The sequence below is a fragment of the Pongo abelii genome, chromosome 14, assembly GCF_028885655.2.
Source record: "Pongo abelii isolate AG06213 chromosome 14, NHGRI_mPonAbe1-v2.0_pri, whole genome shotgun sequence".
Taxonomy (NCBI): domain Eukaryota; kingdom Metazoa; phylum Chordata; class Mammalia; order Primates; family Hominidae; genus Pongo; species Pongo abelii.
Window position 1 is genome coordinate 116,606,378 of NC_071999.2, and position 26,062 is coordinate 116,632,439.

General features: G+C 45.8%; 1 protein-coding gene across 2 annotated transcripts in view; it reads left to right on the top strand.

The window, feature by feature from the left end:
- The window catches only part of COL4A2 (collagen type IV alpha 2 chain), a 206,113-nt gene that overhangs the window by 38,567 nt on the left and 141,484 nt on the right, over positions 1 to 26,062 (top strand). For both annotated transcript variants that reach the window (XM_024230971.3, XM_054529224.2), the window contains exon 4: positions 14,075 to 14,155. In XM_024230971.3, the coding sequence (XP_024086739.1) occupies positions 14,075 to 14,155 (81 nt within the window). The remainder of the gene's footprint in view (positions 1 to 14,074; positions 14,156 to 26,062) is intronic.

Consider the following 26,062-nt stretch of genomic DNA (forward strand, 5'->3'; position numbering starts at 1 on the left):
CTCCCAAATTTAGCACAGAGGGCGGGTTTTGAACAGAAATCTTAAACTGAAGGTGCTTCTCTGGAATAAATAGCTTCAAGAGATGGACCCACTTTGTTTCTTACAAACTGGGCTAAATATTTACCTTAGACCTATATGCCAATACTAACAACATACACATTTTCATTCATTGCCAAAGAATACCAAGAACTGGCATGCCATACAAATAATTAAAATTTAGTGTAGATAATGTGTGAGGTAATGCTTATATTAGATGATGTCTCGGTGAACTCTCTCCCTAACAAAACAGAACAAAAACAACATAGCTCATAAATATGTAAGGGTATTTATTCTAAATGTAACATGTGAAACTCTTCACTGCGTGTGTACCTATAAGTCTGAAAACTCACTTCTAACTATGATTACATTGATGGCCTCTTAAACAAGAGTTAAAAGCTCCTTGTAACTTGTTCTTCTCAACAAGGAGACAGAACAAAATCCCTAAGGCTATTAAAAGGATGACATGACAAATAGCCTTCATAAAAGATGGTCTTTTATGCAGCCAGTTTTCTTATTAGTTATTTGGTGACAACATTCACGTTTAAATGAGTAGCCAATGAGAGAATATTGAAGTAGGCCATTTGTTACAGCGCATTTCCTCTAACTCATACTTGCTGATGAGTAATTGGAACAGAAGAGAATGATGTCAGTATGAGATGGAGGTCATGTTAGTTCATGTGTGACATTTTTCCCAGCATGGTGTTTGTACCACTGAGTAACAGGGTAGCTGAGGGTAAATAGAAGAATACACATCAGCACAGCAAACTGTCAAAGAATGGAACTCTATACGAGACCCCAGGGCCTCAGTATTCTCTCTCTTGCCTCGCTCAGGCCACATACTCTCCTTAGAAATGCTTTCTCCACGGCTCTTCCCAATCTTTGGTCATCCTGTCCTTGCTCTCTGCAACGTAGCAGTCTTAGCACTTCCTTACACCCCCTTCTATGAAACTATGCCGTCACTTTCCTTTAAGATAAACTGCTTTATTTACTGCAGTATTTCTTTACTTGAGAAGTTAACAAGTCCATTAAACTGTGCTATTATTTTTATTAAGATTGTTACCAATTTTATTAAGGCCCTAGTTACAAAGTTGCGTCCGTATCGAGTGGTCTGCACCAGCTCTCTTTTTCCCATGGGCCTCGGTGGTTTGCTGTGTGGTTTTGCAGAGTGTGAGAATTTTTCAGAAACAGTCATATACTGTGTTACAGCAGAAAAGCCTGTTCTTAAAAAGAATGAGTGGGGACTAGATGTGAATCAATGTGATTTGACTTTCTTCTTCCCAAGGTGAGTGGCTGGTGTGTTTGAGTCAGTCTCGACTACACTGACAAGGAAGGTGAGGGTATAGGGGACATTCCAAGCTGAAGGAACAGTGTGTACAAAGGCAAGTTCTTTGCGAGGATGGAACCCCAGTGGTGTTCATACTCCATGCATTGAAAATCCTCACATTCCCTCAGCATGTAAAATAAGTGATTAAGCATTCAGCTGTAGTTGAAAGAAAAAGAGACTTTGAAAGTGGAGGGAACAGTGGATGCAGGGGAGCAGAACCCCAGTCGGCAGGTCTCGGGAGAAGCAAAGCCTGCTGTTCCTGGGAAGCAGTGGGGTGCAGGAATCAGAGGACAGCAGTTGCTGGCTCCACACCCTCACCTTCCCTATCAGTACAGTCGAGGCCCACTCAAACACACCAGCCACTCATCTGGGGAAGAAGAAAGACTCACATTGATGCACATCTTGTCCTCACCCATTCTTTTTAACCTGATGTGGGCTCTCAACTAAAGGCTTAATACCAGAAGCACCCACCTAGCTAAGTACCGACCTAGCCAGCCATTAGTGATTGACAAAAACATGAAGGGTAGCCATCTATATTAAGGGTGGAGAAGGAGAAGGGGCAAGGGAAGGTGGTTTTTGGCAATTGGTCTATTGACACACCCCCAGCTGCTGTGTGGGACGGAAGTCACACGACTCAGATAGCAACACCCAGGCTCTCATCTTGTTCCATCTCATCTGTGCCTGGGCAGGTGTACCTGTGCACAGGGGGACCACCTTCTGCAAGGTAGCTGAGGTGCGTGTTAGTTCTCAGAATAGTGCTAGCTGTGTGTCCACTTCATGATGACATCAAGAAGATGGGCTTTGGGATCCTGCCCACACCCAGCTCCGGGGCACTGCTGTTGTATCCGAGCAACCCCAGCCAGGATCCTGGGCTGCCTCTATCACCCTCACAACCTGGGGGCCAGGAGCCAGCAGTGAAGGCCAGGGAGAGGCGAATTTGAAAATGAGGAGCTTTCCTGGGGTACGGAAGGAGCAGTGTCAAAATACTTGAAAAGAAAGAGAACTCTTTCTCGCTTGGGGCTTTTGGGGCGTTGTTTCCTGCGGAACTCAAAGCCTTGGGAATCCCAGACAGAAAGTCATTTAAGATTAGCTTTTGAAATCAAGTGAGTAAGACCCGATTCAAAGGAGAATTTAGCCGTGGGTTAATAAATATATCTAAATTGCAATGAAAATCTTCAGCGGTCTTAGCCGTTGATCCCATGGTCACCATAGACAATATAAAGAGCAGCGTCCATGGCAGGGGTGATGGAACAGATTTCAGGAAGTAACTTGGAGTGAGAGAAGCAGCGGCCCCAGAACTCTAGTGACCAAGACATTCGAAGACAGGCAAGGAAACCTTCAAATGCAGGCAACTCATACTTCGACGGGGCACCCTCCAGTGCTCCAAGATGGAAATTGCCTGCATTTCAGTGCCCTGTTCTGTGGCTCCAGCACCCTGCTGTATGCCCACTGCGAAGGCTGCTTGTCACCTGTGCTGCCCAGCTCAACCCGGCCCCTATGGTCGCTGGTCCTGCCTGCCTGACGACTGACGACGGCCCCACGCCCATGTCTACACCCTGGGTGTTTGCTGTGTAGGTTCCAGGCTTGTAGACCAGATGACTCAAGATGAGGCACCCGTGAGTTTCCACCCAACACCTAATAAAACCACCCAACAAATGAGGGCTCAGCTCCTCCCGCGGTGAAAGCCAGGGTACTCTGTTGACTAATGGGAGGCCACGAAAGAACGGGGAGGGCTGGCTCTGGACAGAGCCTCATCCCCTGTGCTTGTCGTGGCTCACTGCCAAGTGCGAACACCTGGGTCCACGCTTCTGCGTGCCGGGCCTGTGTGCACACCTGCCTTCCTCGCTGGTGAGGAGGCGCATCTCAGCGCTGCTTTTTGCCTCTAGAAAGGCACTGAGTGTGAACTGTGAAGAACTAGCCAGGGCAGAGGGTGTGTGTCAGGAAATGCCAAGCCCCCTTTCCTCGCTCAGCCAGATGGCCCACCTGTCCTCACCTGAAGCCAGGCCCACCCGTGCTCTGAGATCATCTCTAGCCCAGGACGAGGCATTTCCAAGGCAGCGTTGGCTCAGACTATGTTGGCTGGGCTTCAGCTCTCATTCAAGTGTCAGGAGCTCTAGCCTGGGGAGCCAGGCGTTGGTGACCCTTTAGCTGGGAAGGCTCGGGGGGCTGAATTACATCACCAAACCCTCACAGCAGCCCTGTGCAAGGGTGCCATCATCCTCCCTTTGTGCAGAAGATGCTGTGGCTTCAAAGGACCAGTCACTTCTCTGCCTAAACTCTTTCCCTTTGCTACATCATCATTCATGTTCCCGGTTGGCCCCTCACACCTGCTCTTCAGCTTCCCGGGTTCTCAGCAATTCCTACCTGGGGCCCCGCCTGCCACTCCTCCACTGTCATTCAGCCTGCTTTAAATGTCTCAGGATGACTAATGTCACCGGGATGTGCTCTGGCCCTGGCCTTTGGCCCACCACACACTGCATTCCCTGGCAGTCAAATTCCTGATTTTTTTCTGGAGCCAGTCCTGCCCGTCAGGACCCAAGCCCCAGCAGTAAAGTACAGCTGTCAGAGGTGGCCCTGCCAATAGCACACTGTGTGTGGAAAACACCCAGACATTGAGCTGCCTGAGGAGAAATGGAAGGTGGCCCACTTGGCCGGTCATTGCTTGTTAAAATGTATAGGTGTGCAGATATGAAAACACGGGGCTTGTTGCTGATGACTCAGGGGAGGGCACCGAACGTCATGCCTCCTGGTTATGTCTTGCCGCCGTGTTGAACCAGGATGGGGAATGATCCCATTCCTCAGGTATTCGTCTGGGAGACCGTAAAGGATTGCTTCCAGACAGGAAGGACGTCTGTCTTCCTAAAGAGTGTCTAGCCCAACTCGTTGAACTACTGTCATTTCTTTCTGGTTCTCCTGTTCCAAATACACAGCATAAGCTCCTCCCTCCTCCTCTGAGTCTCCCAGTTCCATGAGGACAGGCATCGACGCAGTCATAACTGCTGGCACTCACTGGCACTCCAGAAAAGCCCATGGGGCTTATTCATTGTACGTGGGGGAGCACTCCTGTCCTTCAGGCATTTCACCATCTTGAGCTGGTGACTAGTTCAAGACCATTCTGTAGAGTGAACACATTTATTTAGGATGCCCTTGAAGTACTGTTAAACAAAGGAAGCTGAATTGGCTGGCTTTGCTGCCCGGCATATAGAAGAAGGATTTGTTCTGGGTGGTGCAGCTGTGACCTGCACTTCCTCTTCCATATACCTTGCCCTGCTAATACCATGTTGGAATTATTTCCTTAATTTCTAAAGCTGCATGTGCGGAAATGGCTTATATTTCCTGTTTTGATAAACTAATAGAACTTTACTGAGAACCTTGTTCCCGAGTTGGCTTTCTTCTCTTTCGGCCTCTTTTTTGATTAAAATAATAATTCTAAAATCCAGCTTGACTGGATTTGTGTCAAAGACAAAGAATTTTATAGATTTTTTTTTCTGCCTTGAAAAGATAACTTTTTAGCTTTTAAAAAGATGATAACTTTTTAACAATAGGTAATGTTGATCTTGTTTGTCACTTGGCGTAGGTTTTTCAGTATTCCTCTGTGGAGGGAATTTGGGTTAGATTCTAGGCACAATCCAGTCGTCAACTATCTGTAAATTCCCTTCAGTGGATGGCTCTTGTTGGCTGGAGGTAAATTGGCTTAAAAAGACTTCCTTGGACAAGAAGTTTCTTGGAACATGTAGAGGACAAAATATTCTTTGTCTTGGGACAGATGAGTTTTGTTCTTGCAACTTCATATAACTTGATTACTGCTCATTTTCTATGTGCAAGTTGAGAACAATGACCAGCATTTTTTTCATTCATCTACATGGCATCCACTTTAAATGATACTCATGTCTGCAGAGGGCTGGGTGCATTTCCATGGTTTGTTCGCTTGCTATATGTTGACAATTTGCAGTGATAGTAGAGAAATAGCTAGTCTCAAAGAGTTTAAATTGTTTATGTGTTTTGTTTCCTGGCATTCAGGTTGTCATTTAAACCTATTTTTTTAGTTTCCTAAATATAAGGACCAATCTGCCATGGAGAGAAGTGACATTGGGCAGTTTTCTCCACGTTTTAAGATGGGCGATTCCTCAGACATCTACCGAGGAGGACACCCTTTTCCCAGGTGGCAAAGGAGGGACTCTCCCTCCCCCTGGTGGCACAGGATCCTAGTGAAGGCAACACGATACTCTCTTCTCACTGTCATTGGGTCACTCACAGAAGCACCAGGGCAGCAACCAGGGGGACCGGATGTCCTCTTAATCCTGCAGCTGCCACTTTTGATCTCTGCTCCAACTCCACTGAATCCCATTGATAAATGACAGAGTCTCTGCTGGCAGCCAGGGAGCCAGTGACTCCAAGCAAGAAATTCTCCACTTGATCCTGATAGGAGCCTGGTTCAAGAAACTAGAACCTGGTTTTCCTTAAAGAGTTCCACGACTTTTATTCTTCCAGAGGTAAAAGACTCACCATGGAATCTAGATTGTGCATCTAGAGTGATTTGATGTCTATGGTAAATCTATCCAGGCAAACAGATGGATTTTCATATCTTCTTTTTTTTTTTTATTGAGACACAGTCTCAGTCCGTCACCCAGGCTGGAGTGCAGTAGCACAGTCGTGGCTCACTAAAACCTCCACTTCCCGGGTTGAAGTGATTCTCGTGTCTCAACCTCATGAGTAGTTGGAATTACAAGCGTGAGCCACCATGTCCAGCTAATTTTTACATTCTTAGTAGAGACAGGGTTTCACCATGTTGGCCAGGCTGGTCTTGAACTCCTAACTTTAAGTGATCCACCGCCTAGGCCTCCCAAAGTGCTAGGCTTGCAGGCGTGAGCCACCACACCCAGCCCAGTTTCCACATCTTTCTAAATGTAATGATGCCAAGATTTAAATAAGACTCCAAGGAAAAGAATTCCCATATATGAAGTCAACCAAGAAATCCCTCACTCAAAGATTCCCATTCTGCACCTGGAAAAAATGTCTGTTGCATTCCAATTGAGTAGAATGTAATCTGAGTCTTCTGGAAAACACATCTTATGCCTTTACATGCACTGCCAGCTGGCTCCTAAACATTTCCAATTCCTATAGTTTTGAATTGGCACAGCAATGCTGGCTACCAGTTTCAGAACAGGAAAAAGAAGAGCTCTAGAAGGATATTTTGAATTTTAAAAAAATTAAAAGAGAGAACTACAATTTTTTTAGCACTTTGAGGGATTAGAGGCTCAGCCACTGAGTCCTTAGGGCTCAGAGCCACCCCAGATGCAGCACAGGTCACAGAGGTCAAAGCAAGTTCCAAGGGCCATCACTTTTCTAGGACAGACATGCCAGGGGTCCACTGAGTCATGGAACATGCTGAACCTGTAACAACTCCTACCTTCTATTGCACCCAGGGTGATGGTTCAGTCGTTTCCAGCTTTCTCGCTATCTCTAAACAAAGCCTGTTTTCACAATGCCCATCCGACCACCTAGTGTAGGGCTTTGCAAACCTCAGTGTGCTAACCTGAAAGTCATGCTAGAAAGCAGGTTCTGCTCCAAGAAAGGTGGGGTGGGGCCTGCATTCCTCACTAGCTCCAGGGTGATGCTGATGGGGCCTGTCCACACAGCACACTTGCCATGGCGGGGGCCAGCTGGGAGAGCAGCTGCCCTTCAGACAAGCACTCATGACCTCTTTGACTTTGTGTCTATGTCCCTGCCTCTGATCAGTTTTCCTCTCTGTTTCCCTCTTATTCCCTCCCATTTTATTTGTGGTACAACTTCCAGGTAAATCTTCCTCAAACTCTCTGTCCAGTGTCTTCTTTGCTACCTGCTCTCTCTCTTGTTTCTTTCTTTCTTTATTTTTATTTTTTCTTATTCAGGTAGGGTCTCGCTCTGTTGCCCAGGCTGGAGTACAGTGGCGTAATCTCGGCTCACTGCAACATCCACCTCCCAAGCTCAAGCCATCTTCCCACCCCAGCCCTCCAAGCAGCTGGGACCATAGGCGTGCACCACCACACCCAGCTAATTTTTTTGTTTGTTTGTTTGCTTTTTTGGTACAGACAGGGTTTTGCTTTGTTACCCAGGCTGGTCTTGAACCCCTGAGCTCAAGCGATCTGCCTGCCTTGGTCTCCCAAAGTGCTGGGATTACAGGCGTGAGCTCCCGCACCCAGCCTTCTCTCCTGCTTCTTTGCTGCCTGTGGCTTTCTCTACCCTGCTCCTCCCTTGCCAGCATGGGTTTTGTCCCTATGAACTGGTGCAAGAATGACCGGTCTGTCATCTCTTCCTTGTAGCTCAGAGACTTTCAAGTCTACCGTGCTTCTTAGGTTTAAGCTGCTTTGGACTCTTATTTCCTAAAATTTATAATTCACATTTATTTTTCAGAACTATTCCTTTTGGTTCCACAATACTAAAGATGTCAAGAGCTTACAATAATCAGACTTAGAGCCCCTTCCCTTTGTCCACAGTGCCTCTGCCAGCTTCTTTAATTCCTCTGCCTTTCCTGAAGGAGCAGATAAGTCCAGTGGGGTCTGGCCTCCAGGTTGGTGTGTGATGAGATAGTTGGCAAGGTGGGACTGCCTGCAGGTCCTCAGTAAATGTTCATTCATTTACTGAGGGAAGTAATGATTCATCCCCCTAGGCAAACTCCTTCCATGATTTGGAATTTAGGTCTGAAGTTTCCTGGCCATGCGCCTGGGAAGCCACTGAGCTGGCTGTCAGCTGAGTAGGGACTAAGGATGTTCAACTGTGGGTACTGAAAAGCGGCACTAGATTGAAATAGAGTCCTGAGCTGCAAATTGGGGAGCACAGCAGTGTTGGAGCATCCTGAAAGTCATAGGAAGAATGGGCTTCAAGTCACTCCAATTCAGGATGTTCCTAATTCCCTGATGATGATCATGGTGATGATGATGACGGTGATGATGGCATGAAGGGGGTGCCCTCCTAGGCCTGGAGGTTAGGGGTAGCCAGTCTGTCTCTGCTTTCTAGCAGTGAGAGCCTCAGGCTGTCAGGCAGGGAGGTTGGCCTTGGGGGATAGGCATAGAAGGAATAGTGGAGCATAGCAGAGCCCTAGGGCACAGGCCTGAACACAGCCAGTCCTCTCTGTGAACAGGATAATGCAATACTGAAGGACCCACTGTTCCTAATTTGCTCTCTAACCATCCTCTTCTTTGCAGCTGTTACCAGAATTTAAATTATGTGGGTTTAGTTGTTTGTTTACTTATTTCACCTTCTTGTCTGCTTGGTCACCTGCCACAGGGCAGGAGCAATGTCTCCTCTGCCCACTACTCTGTACCCCTACTCTGTACCCAGAGCCCAGCACAGTGCATGGCTCAGAGGAAATTCACATCAGTGATCGTGAGTGAATGAATTTGTAAAGTGAAAGGGTGGATGAAGGACCTCCCAGCCCCTTGCTCTTTGTCATGTTAGTTTGGAATTGAGGATGTGAGGTGTCCTCTCACTGGTGCAGTTGAAGGAAGGTGCCGGATACGGTTCAGATTCCTCGGTGGTCCCGAGTTCCCTGAGTGGGGAAGTTCTGTGTGCCTATGAGGAGGTGAGAGTCAGGCATTCTCCAGGGAGTGGGGTGCTCCCACCAGCTTTCACAGGCCTTCTGTAAAACTGGTCCCACCGGGCCTTGAGTCCTTTCCTGCTTTGGGGTGGAGGACACCCAGATAACCACAGGAGTTTGGCCAGCCGGGCTGAACGGCTATAGCACACCCCACGAGCCCGGAGCATGTTCCACACCTATAGTGGGAGCTGCAGGAACCTCCTGGCCCTGGGAGCTTCAGTGGGGTCGGCAGCCAGGCACACCTGCAGTGGGGCTCAGTGAGAGCTGGACATTGGAATTGCTTTACACAGTTGCTGCCTTGGAAATTCAGACTTGAAATGAGAAATTAATGGAGGATTGATTTGATGTTTCTTTCATGAGCCTGTGATTGTTGTAAAAAGAGGTGTGTCAAATGCTTGGTGAGACCCATGAAGGATTCTTTAAAGAACACTGAGGCAAACCAGACCTTATAGGGAAAAACAGGCTTCATGGAGACTGAAGTTACAGATATGGACCAGGGCCAGTGTTTTTCATGAAGGGGGTGAGCAGAGATTTGAGGAGACTTCAGGGTGGGAGGAAACTCGTCGTTTTTATTAAGGAGTTGACAAGAATAGGATCGCGGCTTGTCTTTGACTTGCATTAAGCAGTAAAATGAAGGAATAGGCTGGAGGGCTGAGAGCAGGGTGGCGGCAGGTGCGTGCGGTCAGTATGCCTCTGCTGGAGGGAGTGGCCAGGCCACAGACATGGGACCCCACATAGCAGTCCTCACACTCCTCATCTAAGGTCCTCAGGAAGCCATTCGTGTCTCGAGACTGTTTCAGAGACCCATATCTTCTCAGGGGAATGCCAAAGCTCGGGTCAGAGACTTGTTCAGTTTTTAAGAGACTGTCTGGAGCACACACCCTGCCCTAATAAGTCAATATTTCTGTTCCTCCTGGAGACCTGACATTCCAAAGTGTGGTACTTCGGGCTCTTGTAGATGTTGGAATTCCTAAGAGTCTCTCTGGAGGACAGGTAAGATGTCAATGGGAACACACATACACACATGCACGTGCGTGTGTGCACACACGGCTAGCATGTCCATGGAAACTGCCTTGGTGTGGAATGAGCAGGGCTGCCTCTCAATGAGGTATTCCTTCCCTCACAATACAGCACTGGAGCCATCGATACGTGTAGAAAAGTGTTACTGGAGGTATCTTAATCAGCCTACAAGTCCCAGTTCCAAAAGTAAGAATGCATCATTCAGTTTTCAGCGGGTTATGAATAACTTGCTACAACCAAATACAGTGAATATGGTAAACCTAGAGTAAGGAGTCTGTTAGATCAATTTGAAACCATTAAAATCATTTCAACCTTTGATTTATATAGAGGGATTTGGCAAGTGGCTTTAAAATCAAAATTAAAAATAGCATGGGAAACAGCAGATGGAGAATATGAGTTGATGCTTTACCCTATAGACCCAGGAGGCCCGCCTGCCCTTCCCAGACAACTGGCCAATGAATTATTGGGTCAACTGAGGACCTTGCCAAGCGCCTGTTCATGCCTCCCTCATGTGTAGTAAAAGGCATGAATTCGCCAGCCCATCTAGTCTTGAGCTTTGGTGCTAAACTTTCTGGCTTAGTGTGGAGTTGGATTTCTAGAAATCACATATTCAAATCATGGGATTTATGAGCCCCATTGCAGATAAACATTGAAGCCATTAAAAAATTGGCAAATACCTATGATCGTATTTTCAGGGCATGAGAGAATTTTATACATGTTTACTTTTACACCATAAACTCCAGCTGCCTCATTACCTCACTCAAGACAAAAAGATAACTGAAAAGAAATGTAAAAGGCTTCCAAGGTACTGTTTTCTCTAAAGAGTTTGGGACTTTCCACTTTTTGGAGTTGTTTTTTTTTTTATAGTAGTGACTGATGCATCAGATACTATATTAGGTAAAGAATTATAAGAAGAACATAAAAAATGTGAAACTCTCAGATGAGAGTTCTCTAGTAGAAAATTGTTAGCTAAAAGAAAAAAAAAATCACCCATGCAAAAGGAACATGGAGCCATTGCTGGGACCCAAGGCCAACTCTTGCCAGCAGATTTTGGGTCAGAAGCCTGCGTGTCCTGCCCTTCCACCCTGGACTGTCCGTAAGACCCTGCTGGGCGGCAGTGGCAGAGTGGGCCTGGCCATGCCACTTGCACCTCCATGTGGACATTCAGCTGGTGACAGGAACGGGGAAGGTTCCAGCAGACCCGCTATCACAAAACAACTTACAGAGGGAGTCCCCAAGTGATAGTCCTGTTTAGTCATTGAGACGTAACTCAGAAGAGAGTGAAAAGGCTGTGGTAAAATACAATTTGCTTAACGTTGGAAAGGGTTCTGTCATCTGGTAAGTTTTACTTGCATGATAAGGTTTGAATCAGTGAACACCAGAAGCCAGCCTTGTCCAGGTTCCCTTAGGTGTAACTGTGTGATAATAGGGAGGCTCCAGGCAGGCTGGTAGAGGCTGGCTGAGGGTGAAAAGCTAGATTAAGATTCACCTTTGAGCCACTGCTCACCTGTGTGTGTGGGGTGAGGGCTGCACTAGCTCACCTGTGTGTATGGGGAGGGCTGCAGTAGCCCAACTGTGTGTGGGGGAGAGCTGCACTAGCTCACCTGTGTGGGCGGGAGGGCTGCACTAGCTCACCTGTGTGTGGGGGGAGGGCTGCAGTGGCTCAACTGTGTGTATGGGGAGGGCTGCAGTAGCTCAACTGTGTGTGGGGGAGGGCTGCACTAGCTCACCTGTGTGGGGGGAGGGCTGCACTAGCTCACCTGTGTGTATGGGGAGGGCTGCAGTAGCCCAACTGTGTGTGGGGGAGAGCTGCACTAGCTCACCTGTGTGTGGGGGAGGGCTGCACTAGCTCACCTGTGTGTGGGGGGAGGGCTGCAGTAGCTCAACTGTGTGTGGGGGAGGGCTGCAGTAGCTCAACTGTGTGTGGGGGAGGGCTGCACTAGCTCACCTGTGTTGGGAGAGAAGGCTGCTGTAGCTTACCTCTGGAGGACGGCTGCACTAGCTCACCTGTGTGTGGGGAAGGGCTGTGCTAGCTCACCTGTGTGTGGGGGAGGGCTGTACTAGCTCACCTGTGTGTCCGGGTGAGGGCTGTACTAGCTCACCCGTGTTTTGGGGAGGGCTGCACTAGCTCATCTGTGGGGGAGGGCTGCACTAGCTCACCTGTGTGTGGGGGAGGGCTGCGCTAGCTCACTTGTATGTGGGGGAGGGCTGTACTAGCTCACCTGTGTGTCCGGGTGAGGGCTGTACTAGCTCACCTGTGTGTGGGGGAGGGCTGTACTAGCTCACCTGTGTGTGGGGGTGGAGGGCTGTACTAGCTCACCTGTGTGGGGGGGAGGGCTGCACTAGCTCACCTGTGTGGGGGGGGAGGGCTGCACTAGCTCACCTGTATAGTGGGGAGGGCTGTACTAGCTCACCTGTATGTGGGGGGAGGGCTGTACTAGCTCACCTGTGGGGGAAGGCTGCACTAGCTCACCTGTATAGTGGGGAGGGCAGCACTGGCTCACCTGTAGAATGAAGGTTGTACTAGCTCACCTGTCAGGGGAGAGGAGGCCTGTGCTGAGGCCTGGCTGATCAGAAAGGGGAGAAAAAAGGGGGTCACTCTGATTGCCATCATCTCAAAACGTTTAATACTGTCACGATCTGAAAGGAAGAGCTAAGGTACTTGTCCAGTAGCCCAATCTCCAAGTCCGTCTTTGATTTGAATGTTGAGATCAAGGATGAGAAACACCTTTTTGCCCCATCGGGATTGTCCATCCAGGGAACTCCCTCCATTTCCCACTGACTCACTTAAGGTTGTATCTCCTTCTCTGATGAAACACTCAACGGGGTCACCCACTTGCCTGAATAGGTCCTGAGGAAAGCCTCTTCCCGGCATTCCTCCTCCTTGCTGAGCTTGTGTGTGTCTCACAGGGCGAAGGGGAAAGGAAATGGACTTCCTCTGCCGACGCTCCTCAGTTGAAGTCGCAAGTGATATCAGTGGTGCGGGTGAGGGTTTGGCATCCCGCCAGATGCACCTGCCAGTCCCGCCTCCTCACACAGCCCTCCCTTTGATCACCATCATGGGTGTCCCATGAGGGAGCCACCGTTTGCACCGGCACCTCCTCCTCCCCTCCGTGGTGGCCCACTCCTGCCCACCTCTCTGGGTTCCCCGCCAGCATTTTCTCCAGGCACATGCTCCACATGTCCAGGCAGAAGGCAGAGCTGCTGCCCATGCCCCGGAGTTTCTCATGCATGCCACAGGCCTGCTCCTTCCTGATTCCTCACTCCACATGGAATCCAGATTCTCGGAATGTTCTCCTGACGCTGGAGGTCCAGGACTTTGCTTGGCATCGGGCACTTTATGGGCACTTTTTTTTTTTTTTTGAGGCAGTCTTACTCTGTGGCCCAGGCTGGAGTGCAGTGGTGAGATCTCAGCTCACTGCAACCTCCACCTCCTGGGTTTAAGCGATTTTCCTGCCTCTGCCTCCTAAGTAGCTGGGAATACAGGTGCCTGCCACCACGCCTGGCTAATTTTTCTATTTATAGTAGAGACGGGGTTTCATCATGTTGGCCAGGATGGTCTCAATCTCCTGACCTTGTGATCCACCCACCTCGGCCTCCCAAAGTGCTGGGGTTACAGGCGTGAGCGACTGTGCCTGGCCTAGTGAGCACTATTTAAAGGCTCCTTGACCATAGAACATACAGCACCAAGGGTGAACCCTGGTCTCAACTGTGGACTCTGGTGATGGTGATGCGGGCAGACTCGGCAATTGTAACCAGCATACAGGTTGTAACCAGCAATTGTAACCAGCATACAGGTTGTAACCAGCAATTGTAACCAGCAATTGTAACCAGCATACAGGTTGGTTCCATCCTGGTGCAGGATGTCGATGGTGGGGGATTTCAGGGGTGGGAGAGATAGGGGTATATTGGAAATCTCTGGACCTTACACTCGATTTTGCTGTGCACCAAAAACTGCTCTAAAAATTAGTCTATTTTTTTAAAAAGCCTTATTGAATGTTTTGAATGAATAGTTTCTAGAGTTGGAAGGATTCTCAACAGATGATATTTTAATACGTGTTATAGTTGGCAATGTTTTAGGTAACTTTTCTTTGCCTTGTGTTTTATTGTTGCAGGGTGTGAAGAAGTTTGATGTGCCGTGCGGAGGAAGAGATTGCAGTGGGGGCTGCCAGTGCTACCCTGAGAAAGGTGGACGTGTAAGTCACAGCATTGCAATAAATAATATTGTCTTCCTCGTACAGTCATGCCTCGCTTAACGACGGGGATACCTTCTGGGACACGTGTGGCTGGGCAATTTCGTCATTGCTTGAACATACTAGAGAGCACTCACACAAACCTAGATGGCAGGGCCTACTGCACACCCAGGCTATGTGATACAGCCTGTCGCTCCCAGGCTACAAACCTATACATAGGCAGTTGCAACACAGTAGTATTTGTATATCTAAATATAGAAAAGGGACAGTAAAAAGACAGTAAAAAGATTTAAAATGGGACTCCTGTATAGGGCACTTACCACGAACGGAGCTGGCGGGACTTGGAAGTTGCTCTGTCTGCATCGGGGAGTGAGGGGTGCGTGGATGTGAAGGCCTGGGACATGACTGTGCAACACTGTAGACTCCATAAACACTGGGTCTTAGGTGGCCCTCAACTTATGTTTTCAATATTTTTCTTCCTTCAGTAATAAATTAACCTTAGTTTACTATAACTTTTTTACTTTATAAACTGTTAATCTTTTTAAACTTTTTGACTCTTTTTGTAATAACACTTAGCTTAAAACACACGTTGTACAGCTGTACAAACATATTTTCTTTTTCTACGTTCTTATTCGATGTTTTTTTCTATTAAAAAAATTTTTTTTACTTTTTAAACTTTTTTGTTAAAAACAAAGAAACAAACAGACATGGAAGCCTAGGCCCTACACAGGCTTAGGATGATCAATATCACTGTCTTCCACCTCCACATCTTGTCCCACCAGAAGGTCTTTGGGGTAGTAACATGCATGGAGCCGTCATGCCCTCTAGGAACAATGCCTTCTTCTGGATTCTTCCTGAAGCACCTGCCTGAGGCTACTTTACAGTTAACATATGTACACATATAAATAGGAGTACACTCCAAAATAACGATGAAAAGTAGAGTATAGTAAATGCAGAAACCAGTGACACAGTTGCTTATCACCACGTGTCATACACTGCATGTAACTGCCTGTCCACACTTTGATGCAACCGGCAACACAGTAGGTTTGTCCCCACCAGCACTACCACAAACATGTGGGTCATGCGCTGGGCAGATCTGGTGTCATCTTAGGGCACCACTGTCTTCAGTTCAGTCTGTTGTTGACCAAAAAGTCGTGATGCGGTGCCTGATTGTACTTCCATTTGAAATGAGAGTGTCTTAAATTGCCTGATTAAGTCATTGCATACTTTGCTAAGAAATTTAATACAATTGTATTCTCTTCCACTAGAACAAACAATAATATAATGCAAAATCGGGTCAATGTATACCACTTTCCTACAAAATTGAGAGCAGTTTTTCATAAACATCTTTTCTTTTGTTCATTGTTCATTATAAGTACATATGTGTGTTTGCATGTGTGTATATATGTACATATATAAAGCAATGATGCTTTATACTTATAATAAGCAGAAATGTTATAAAAATATTCTGTAAAGAAAAACGTAATTGCATTTATACTGCAATATAGTTATACAAACTAGAGAGCACTGGCAATTGTATCATTGCTAACAATTCTCACTTTGAAGATACGCATTCCCTGAATGTCTTTTATGTGGTGCATCTGATAGATAAGTAAGAGGAAAAAAGGGTACCCCAAATTATCACCATTACATCTGGCGGAATTTGAAATATTGCCCTGATATTGGATTTAATATGTTCAATCAAAGTGATTGATCTCTGATTCTGTTGCCTTTAAAACTGAGTCTTGGTGTTACTTGGTTTAAAAGTTATTATTTATATGTGCATGTTTAAGTCCATCTTTCATGTGTGAAGGTGTGGGGAGTAGTATTTTGTTTTATGACACAGCCTCCTTGCCTTTATTCCCTACCCTAGGACACATGCTTGTCTACACCTTCGTTTGGCAAATGCCAGGTTGTCAAGGCAACTGGAAACTCTTGCCTGCATTGCCCTGATGTTGTTGGAATCAGAAATTATAACAGCCCTTGGGTGTCCAAATGAGTTTCCCCAAGTTGAATCCTGAAGTCAGTTTCTACCGTAGCCATTCCCCATCCCTACCTGCCAGGAAGAACTACCCTCTGCTGGAGCTTGGCCTCCGGGACTGAGGTGCGATGCCACTACCTCCTCTTCTGTGTCCCCTCCACAAAATCAAATGGGCACAGTTCGTGATAGGGAACCTCTTTATAAATACTGTCATCCTGTTTCCTGACCTGTGACTGATCGTTATTTCACTGTCAAAAATCACAACTGAGGAGGCTTCCTGCCCCTTTGATCAAAGCTCCCATCTCTCCACCTGCTGCGTTCATCATTAGTTGCAATTCTCAAAACAGTTATTTTTGTTTCGGTTAAGCATTCCTGTGCCTGCTGTGGGGACTTTATGGTTTAGAAATTGCTGGTTGAAGATCATTTATCAGCACTTAACAAGGCTAAATCATTTTAGGTTTATGGAAGCCATTTCACAAGATGTAAAATTCCCGTGGGTCTCATGCTATGGATTTTCCCAACGACACTTCTGTGGCAGTGATGAGAATGCCTGACTGCAGACTCCACCCCGCAGCCCTTGACTGGCTCAGCCTTATACGGGCATGGATAGCATTGGTGCTATACACACATCTGTGAGACTGGCTGTGTGGGACGGAGTTACTGTCTAGAGGGGCTCTGCATTCTTCTCCATGTCATCAGATAAACAGAACCCAAACAAACTGAGTAGAGGTGACTGGGCCTGTTCCTTTTCACTTTCTATGATTATTTAATGCAGAATCAACATAGTAACATTTTCCATAATGCGTTTAGGAGAATTTTATTCTTCAGTAAACATAGCTAGTTCAGATTATTTCAATATATAATGGCATCTGCATAGCAGTGTACTGTTACACGATGCCAGAGGTCTTTTCAGTGAGGTTATTAGGAGGGGATTTCTAAGGATCCCCAAGACTCTGTGATTTCGTGAATTCACAGCACAGGCATTGAGACCTTTTTATTTCCCAGCGTCTCTAATGAAGGAAACACCTTGAGTCTCTTTCTATACTTTGCCAAGTAAAATGAAAAATCGACACCTTCTGGTTAATCTGATTAACATGAGTAATCCAAAACTCCGTGTGGGCTTGGCTGTCCTCTAGTTATTCAGACGGGTTATCAACACTGATCCAATTAAGCTGTGATTGGCAGCTGTCTGAAGGGTTGTACAAAAGACGGAGGCAAACGATCCCCGCCCCCCAGCCCAGGGCCTGGCCTGTGGGATCCACTGTGCACGCGCAGCACTCAAGTGGCCTGAAATCTGGCTGTACCTGTACCTCTGGGTGCTGCATGATGCTTGACACCGTCATTGCACCTGGGCCGAGGCCCGTGCTGCCAAGGGACCACACAGAGCCAGTCACTGGGGTGTGTTAACAATCAGCACACAAGGCTGCCCTGTTAATTCAGGTGAGACCCTGAACATTCACCGATAAAGTGATAGAAATGGCTGATGATAAAAGGTAAGAAAGAGATCAGTGATGCCATTTACCATTTTCTTATTCCTGGAGATATTCTCCTGTATGTTACAGGAGACATTTACTCTCAGGACTGTTGCATCTATTGTATTAAAACATTTTTAAGATAGAGTCTCTATTTCAATACTACAAATCCAGTACATGTGGCTTAACTATTTATTAATTAACAGATTTTCCCAAATGTGTTCTTGCAGAAGCATTTATCTGTCTGCCCTACTTTTGGACTGATAGTATTTTTTTAAAGTAAGATAATACATAAAAATAGCAGCTGGACAGAGCTTGCTGTCGAAAGGGCTGTGTGCATAGTTTGTTCTTTCCCACAGCTTCCCCGGGGGTGGCTCCGTTCTCTTTTCCCTGTACTGCTACTGTAACAGCCCTGGAAATGCCTGGCTGCAGACTCGCCACACCCCAGCACTTGGCTAGCTCAGCCTTTTATGGGCATGGTACCCCAGTTCATCTGTGCGTCACCATGGTGACAGCCAACATCGGAAGTTGTACGTCACTGGATAACTTTTGGACACTAAGCAGAAATCACAAGCATACTATGGATTCCAGTTCCAAATGGATTCTCATGTGACCAATGAATGAGCTTTGGGTCAATTTGCAGAGCTTTGTTCTCCATCCTTGGGCGGTGAGTGGTAGACTCTCCTAGCAGGGAGAGAATTGCTTCTCCCAGACAGAACCACCCAGTCCCATAGATAATTCCAGCCAGCCACAGAGTTGAGGCCTGAAGAGGCAAGGCGGGAGCTGTGGCCCGGCTGCTGGGCACGGCCCACTTCCCCTCCCTGGGCAGAGCTGGGAGGAGCTGAGCCAGGAGCCAGCCCATGTCCTGTAGTTCACATATGAGCACACTGACTTCAGGAGGGAAATGGCCTCTGCAAATCTCACACCTAGATTGTGGCAGAGCCCAAAACAAAACTCAAGTCTGGGGACTTAGACAAATTCTTTTTCCAGCATGATCATCTTTTGTGTCCGTACTCCTCTTCCCATATGTCAGCCTAGAAGAGTGAGGCTCTCCGGGGCGCAGGGAAGAACATAGGCAGCGCGAGAAGAGAGTTTCCCCTTGTTATGCAAGAGTTATGGTTCCCTAGTTAACTCTCTAACCACCTCTTCAGTTGTTTTGTGAATTAAAAAATAACTTTAACAAATGATTCAGGGCTTTATTGTTATTTGAGGGTCTGTATTTCAAATAATCTCTAGTAAGTATATTGGAATAATTATAAATTATAAGTTCTGATTCATTGATACTGCATTTTCTCAGATTCACCCCTCCACTGAATACCAGGCAATCACCAGCACCAGACAAGGCTGCCTGCCCTTAGCACCTTTCACTGCAGCCCTCCCAGGCTCAAGCAATTCTCCTGCCTCAGGCCCTCAAGCAGCTGGAACTATAGGCATGCACCACCACACCCGGCTAATTTTTGTATTTTTTTTGTAGAGATAGGATTTTGCCATATTGCCCGGTCTGGTCTTGAACTCCTAAGCTCAGGCAGTCTGCCCACCTCAGCCTCCCAAACTGCTGGGATTACAGATGTGAGTCACCACACCCAGCCTCCTTTTTCTATTCTCTTTTCAGTTTTCTTTCTTTATACACCATGGAGATGGAAGGCAGTTGAATGGGAAGCATCAAAGTGAGTTTCAGTTACAGAATTTCTGTCAGAGTTATCAGCACCACGCAATGTAAAGGTTAATAGTATAGAAAGCAGTAGAGGGGCAGGTAGGAAATCGGAGTCAACAAATAAGACAGCTTTGCTTTGCTTGTTAACTCACCTAGCAGATGGTGAAAGTCTTGGATTTTTCCAAGTAAGGTCAATTTTAGTTCATTATTTCAATAACTTAGCCAGGTTCTTGTTCCCCCCAAACATCTGATTTTTGACCATAAACTCTGATCAGATAGGTTGTTTCAAATTTTTTAATGACATCAACCTTCACAGGGCACCTCCTGTGTCCTAAGGCACTTGGGTATTCCAAAAACTAGTAAATATGAAGACTGGTTGGATAACTCCGTGTTGGGAATTAGTGAGATGGTCAAATGGCCCTGCCACACGACAATAGGGAAGAGAGAACCCACGTCATCAGCTCCTGAACGAGTGAGTGCAGTCCCCTGCTTCACTCAGCATGCATCCAGGCAGTACCCACAGCGCCCCCTGAGGCCTGGCAGCTGCAGCTGAGAGCCTGGAGACTATGCTTCTGGAAGGTTGCAATTGACAAGCTCGCTCAAGTAAGCAGTGGCTGAGTGCTTAAGGCAACAAGTTGTGTTTAGCGATTGCATTTTTTCATGTAGCTAAGAGTTTCCCACAGTCTATAGGTCCCTGGACTTGGGTCAAATAGTCCTTAGCCTCACCAGATTTCTTAAATTCAACAATATAAATCAAAGTAAAAGAAACCAGAGAGAAACTGAGCAAAAACAGCCGCCAAGAGAAAAGGGAACGAGTGCTCGGAGCGGGATGGAGGCAGATAACGAGAAGGCAAGAAAATGCCTTGTCTTTGGCTCCTGCTGTCAGCTCAGAGGGGTCATCTTGAGATGAAAAAGAAAAGCCCCCAGCCTCGGGGAAGGAAAGGAGAGGGTGCCCCTCACAGATATGAAGCAAAGCCATTGGCAAGATATTCTGTCTAAGGAGAGCAGCGGTCTTGCCAAGGGCATCTTCTATTGTGTATTGCCAATCATAAACCCTACCCTTCCATGTAGATAGCCAGGATTTTAAAATAAAACTAAATCTTCCCCAAGGAGAGAATTGTGATGCCCTGGCAGCACGGGCATTTTTGTGTGGGTGTTTCCGTGGCTAGAGGGGTTCTGAAATTTTTGTATTTTTAGTAGAGATGGGGTTTCACCATCTTGGCCAGGCTGATCTCGAACTTCTGACCTTAGGTGAGCCACCCGCCTCTGCCTCCCAAAGTGCTGAGGTTACAGGTGTGAGCCACCGCACCCAGCCTCTGTCTTAGTTCTTTGAAGATGTGTGCATGTGTGGAATAAAAACATCAGTGCTGCTGTGTCGGACCTCTTTGCAAACCAACTGCAATTTTTCCAGGCGGATACTTTTTAACGGTGTGCTCAGCAGCATACTTAGAAAAAGAAATCTCCAGCATTTTACACGCTGCACAGAAAGGGCAAGGAATTAGTCAGAAATAGCAGAAACACCACCTGGCTTCCAGGCTTTTATAGCCCTGTCTACACATAGCTCTCACTCACTTTCAAAACCATGCAGTTATTTTTAGTATGGCTTTGGAGTGAAGGTGGTCTGGCTCATCCAGCACTGCAGGGGCTGTGGCAACTGGGTCCCGTGATTATTTTCTGTGGGTGAGCTCCAAACTGGCCCATTATCTATCAAATCCTCAATGGTGTTATAATGGTTCTTTTGACATAAAATACTTATCATATGGGGTGGGATGGCGAGTGGAGGAGGGGCCAGAAATTCGTAATTGCTTCTTTCTTCGTCAGCTGCATAATTAACTCAATTCTACAACAGTTTATTAAATGTCCCACTTCAAGAGAATGGTTAAATCTCGCTGGAAAGAAAGAGCTGCATTATGTTCTGAAGTTCCAAGTTTCAGAAAATATTCTTTTTGTAAATATATAAGCCCAATAGGTCACCCATCTTGGTCTTACTTTCATGAAACCCTGACTTTATATTGTATTTTCTTTTCATCTAGGATTTACTATCTAGAATAGTCTTACACATTTACTATGAGTTTCCTGTCTCTCCACTCTCCCCAGATCCTCCCTCTACCTCTGGGCTCCAAACTCAACGGAGATTGGATGTTCAGTACGGAAACTGCTAGGCACATGCAGCTATTTCAATTTCAGTTTTAATTAATTAAAATGAAATAAAATTTAAAATTCAGTTCTTCTGTTCACTAGCCACACCTCAAGTACTCGCATAGCCACAACTCCAGAAGATGACTGCTCTGTTTACTTCTGTATTCCCGGGGCCTACGCGGGGCCTGACAAGTGATGGATATATACTAAATATTTGTTGAATGAATATATACTGTTTTTAAATTTTAGTAGCCAACTGTGGCTATGCATAATCCACTGCCTGTGTTAGGGGCCAAGTTTCCTGTTTTTCAAGGCATTTTCTCTCTTGTTTTTTTCTCGAGATGGAGTTTCGCTCTTGTTGCCTGGGCTGGACCGCAGTGGCGCCATCTCGGGTCACTGCAATCTCCACCTCCTGGGTTCAAGTCATTCTCCTGCCTCAGCCTCCCGCGTAGCTGGGATTACAGGCATGCGCCACCGCACCCTGCTAATTTTGTATTTTTAGTAGAGATGGGGTTTCTCCATGTTGGTCAGGATGGTCTCGAACTCCTGACCTCAAGTGATTTGCCTGCCTCAGCCTCCCAAAGTGCTGGGATTACAGGTGTGAGCCACTGTTCCCGGCCTGGCATTTTCTTTAATTAGAACTGGATCCTCATTGAATGGAGCACCAAAGTATGAACCTCGAGACTTTGTCACAAAGGGCTCTGTGACCTTGGGTAGGACACATGACTTCTTTAAAGGAGTCTCCTGAGGGCTTCGCACCTTGCTCAAATGGGCTTTCCAGAGCTTTGCACACTCCTCCCCCTACCCTTCTCTCTGCACCTGCCCTTTCTCCACGCAATGCCCTTGGCCCTCCAAGAGTCACCCGGGCCCCCTTGCAGCCCCTGCTGCTGGGGCATCCTCCCCGGTTCGTTGACTCTTTCTTTCTCTTAGACCAGTGCCTTACGTGCAGTAGCTGATAGAAAATACATATTTGAGTGTTGAAGGAATGTAAAACTCCATTGCTAAAACAAAGCTAGGGCCTTTCTTAGGATAGAGGACATGAAAGAAAATGCCACTTCCAAAGCTCAACACTCCATCGGATTGACAAGTTAGCTGGGATCAGATAATAATAGCCATTTCATGTCTTGATTAAAAACCTCACACAGACTCCAAAGAACTGTTGATAAACTAGAGTAAAAGGAATTCACAGTTCCATTCTTCTTATAAACCAAACTAAAACACTGACTTTCGAAATCCTTTTTTCCGACCTCCTGATGGAAAGTTTTGACAAATGTGGCACTGAAGCATTTCCCCCTCTCTGTTAGAGAAGAAATGGCAATCTTCAAAGACCACTGTTTTGTTTTATTCGATTCCAATTCATTTTTGTAAACAATTGCAGGATTTCTAAAAAGATCAGACCATAGTAGTTACCAGACATGATATGCTTTCTCAAAGCTACTTTGAATAGAAATGTTTTCTCTGAATCTGTCTTCCCTCATGCAGCAGGAAGAATGTCTAAAGCTATGGTAGCTTCATATAGAAACAGCGTCCACAGTCAGTCTTCCCAGTTGGGTTTATCTCAGCGATCCTTTAGAGGTGGTCTACACAAGAGTCTAAATGTTCCTGCCTGTGGGCGGTCTTCTACTAGACTACTTCAATAATAAAGAGAAAACTACTAGATTGTTTTGCAAAGTTTTGAAACTACTGTTGTTGTTTTCTTCTGGAGACAGTAAAATAATAGCCAAGGGGAGAAAATGGCAGAAATGATCAAACCAAGCAACCGTACGCACATTTTCCTCACTGAGGGGCCTTTGAATTTGCCACCTAAATGCTGCACGCAGTGGGTACCCCAGGAAGGAGGAAATGGGGTCCCTTCGTCTCTGCTTTATTTTGTCCATCATTAAATCAGAAGGACATGGTTAGTGTCCTTCATCCTCGAAGGGTGAAGATGGCTGCGTACCTTTTCTGTTACTATCATTGACATTAGGGTAAACATATAATAAATGTATTTTTAAATGAAACAGTCATTTCAAAATGTCCTTAGGAAGCTGGTCAACCTGAGACACTGAGCTGCCTGCACTTCCGAGCCCTCTGGCATCTCACCCAAATGAGTTCATTGTGGTGTAGACAACTGAAGTGCTCAAGGTGTCAGAGGTCTGACTCACCTGGGAAGCACAAAGCAGGCCTTCCAAAGGCCATATGTCCCCACTGATTAGAAAGATCAAAACACCCCTGTCCCTTTCCTCTCTGTGTCCAGCCTAGAGGTTTGCATTCTAGGAGAATGGCAGCAGCCAGACACCTCCCAGGAACCCGATGCGAGCCCCGTATTGATGGCAGCTTCCTGTGAAGCCACTGCGAGTGTGTGAAAAATCTCCACCGTAGGAACAAAAGTTTTTGTATCTAAAACACTGTTAGGGTGAATAACTCTTAGAGGTTTGGAACCAGAAATAAAGAAAAAGAACAAAATAAAATGGAAGTAATTAATGTTGGGTAAATAATATCTTTGGCCTAACAAGTTCTTGGCTCCATTGTCAGCATCCATGTTTTCTATTAAACTGTTGTCTTTGTGAGGCATTATTACAGTTCTTCCCTCTTAAAGTCTGTTTTGAATAAAGAAACCGAAGTTTGAATGAATTCTATAGTGAGGTTGATCTCTCTCTAATGAAAATTAAAGTTCTGGCATGTCTTAGCTCTGCATGGCAATAATTACTTTTAAAAAATGCACTTTAGGTGGCGATTATGCCATTGTAAAAGTCTTATGAAAATAAGAGATGTATGTCAAGAGAACCTTACTATCAAAATCAATTTTGTGCATTGCACCCATGCTTAGCATCTGTCAACAAAACCAGCCTTTCTTAGGTTTGGTGAAAGGAATATTGCCGTGGTCTTTGAGGACTGATGAGTTTCCACTAATTTAGAGCAAAATTGACAGAATCCTATGAGCCTGGAGGAAGCAGTTTGCTTTTGTTTGTGTTGCTTTTAGCATACTACTCATTTCAACCGTGCTTAGAGAAGTGGCAGATCTTATACCCTCAGGCATCTGGGATATGCCAGCCACAGAGGGCAAGATCCATAAATCTTTAACAGATTTTACTGTACATGTTCACAGCCCCAACCGGCCATACCATTGCAACCTAAAAGAAAGAGAGGATTGAATAAGCAGTCCAGAAAATTCAAGCAAAACTCCGAAACAGGAAGCCAGGCTTCCTGCACTTGAAGACCTTGGGGTAAATTCCTCATCATTTAACACCTGAAATTTTACAAATATTTGGACTTCTCTTCGAAGAATGATAGAATTATTGGTCTAGAACATTGACTAGTCTTCTCCCAGCCCCGTATTCAGGAAGGACAGAAGAATGCATTGGAGACTGATGAATATCCACTCTGTTGTAAGGACTCCAGGGAGAGAAACTGGATAGACTTTACTGGTAACTTAAGGAAAGACAAAAAGGCGTAGGTTTATATATATCCAGAGTAAAATTCACAAAGGTCTCAAGTCATTAAAAGTATTACATACTACTGCAAAAGAAAATAATCCAACTCCCAAAAGTTGAACTAAAAAAGTTCCTCTTCTTCAAAATAAGGTTTTACTTAGAGACTTTCAGTCCCACTTAAAACTTCAAAGCAATAAGCTTCATTTCACAGCTTCACTAAATGAAACCTAATGGTAGACATGCCTTTGACTAGACATAAAGTAAGCATTCTTTCTAGAGAAAATAAATAGAAAGAGAGGAGATTTCTTTCTATTTCCTTATCAGCTTCACCTTTCTTAGAAATGATTGCTCATCTGGACTGCATTTGTCATGAGTTTGTTTTCACTTTAAAGCATGAAGGGGAGAGATGACCAGGGAGTGATATCCATCTGCTCCTCTTCAAGGATTGTGTAGGAGTTGAGTTGTAGAGGTTTCACTGCAGAAAGCCAGTATTGTCAAGAAGCATCCTGAGAACGTGTAATTAATCTCTACAAGTGGTAGAATAGTTATATTAGTGTCGTAATGTGTTATATTTAAGCTATTTTTCTAATTCACAATCAACTAAGGCCAAAGAAAAGGGGGGTTGAGCTAAATAATAGCATTAGGATGTTTAATGTGAAATCCAAGAAGACTAAAATAATACAATTAGGCCAGGCGCGGTGGCTCACACCTGTAATCCCAGCACTTTGGGAGGCCAAGGCGGGTGGATCACAAGGTCAAGAGATGGAGACCATCCTGGCCAACATGGTGAAACCAGGTATCTACTAAAAATACAAAAAAATTTAGCTGGGCGTGGTGGCACGCCACCTGTAGTCCCAGCTACTTGAGAGGTTGAGGCAGGAAAATCACTTGAACTCGCGAGTTGGAGGTTGCAGTGAGCCGAGATCATGCCACTGCACTCTAGCCTGGTAACAGAGCGAGACTCTGTCTCAGTAAATAAATAAATAAATAAATAAATAAAGCAATTAGAGTTACAGTATGGCTATTCAGGTTGACCATTCCTAATCCAAAAATCCAAAATCTGAAGGGCTCCAAAATCAGAACACTTTTGAGCACCGACCTGACGTTCAAAGGTCATCTCGTTGGAGCATTTTGGATTTCAGATTTTTCAGTTTAGGGTTGCTCAACTAGTAAGTATATGCAGATATTTCAAAATTCAAAAAACTCCCAAATCCAAAACACTTCTGGTCCCAAGCATGTCAGATAAGGAGC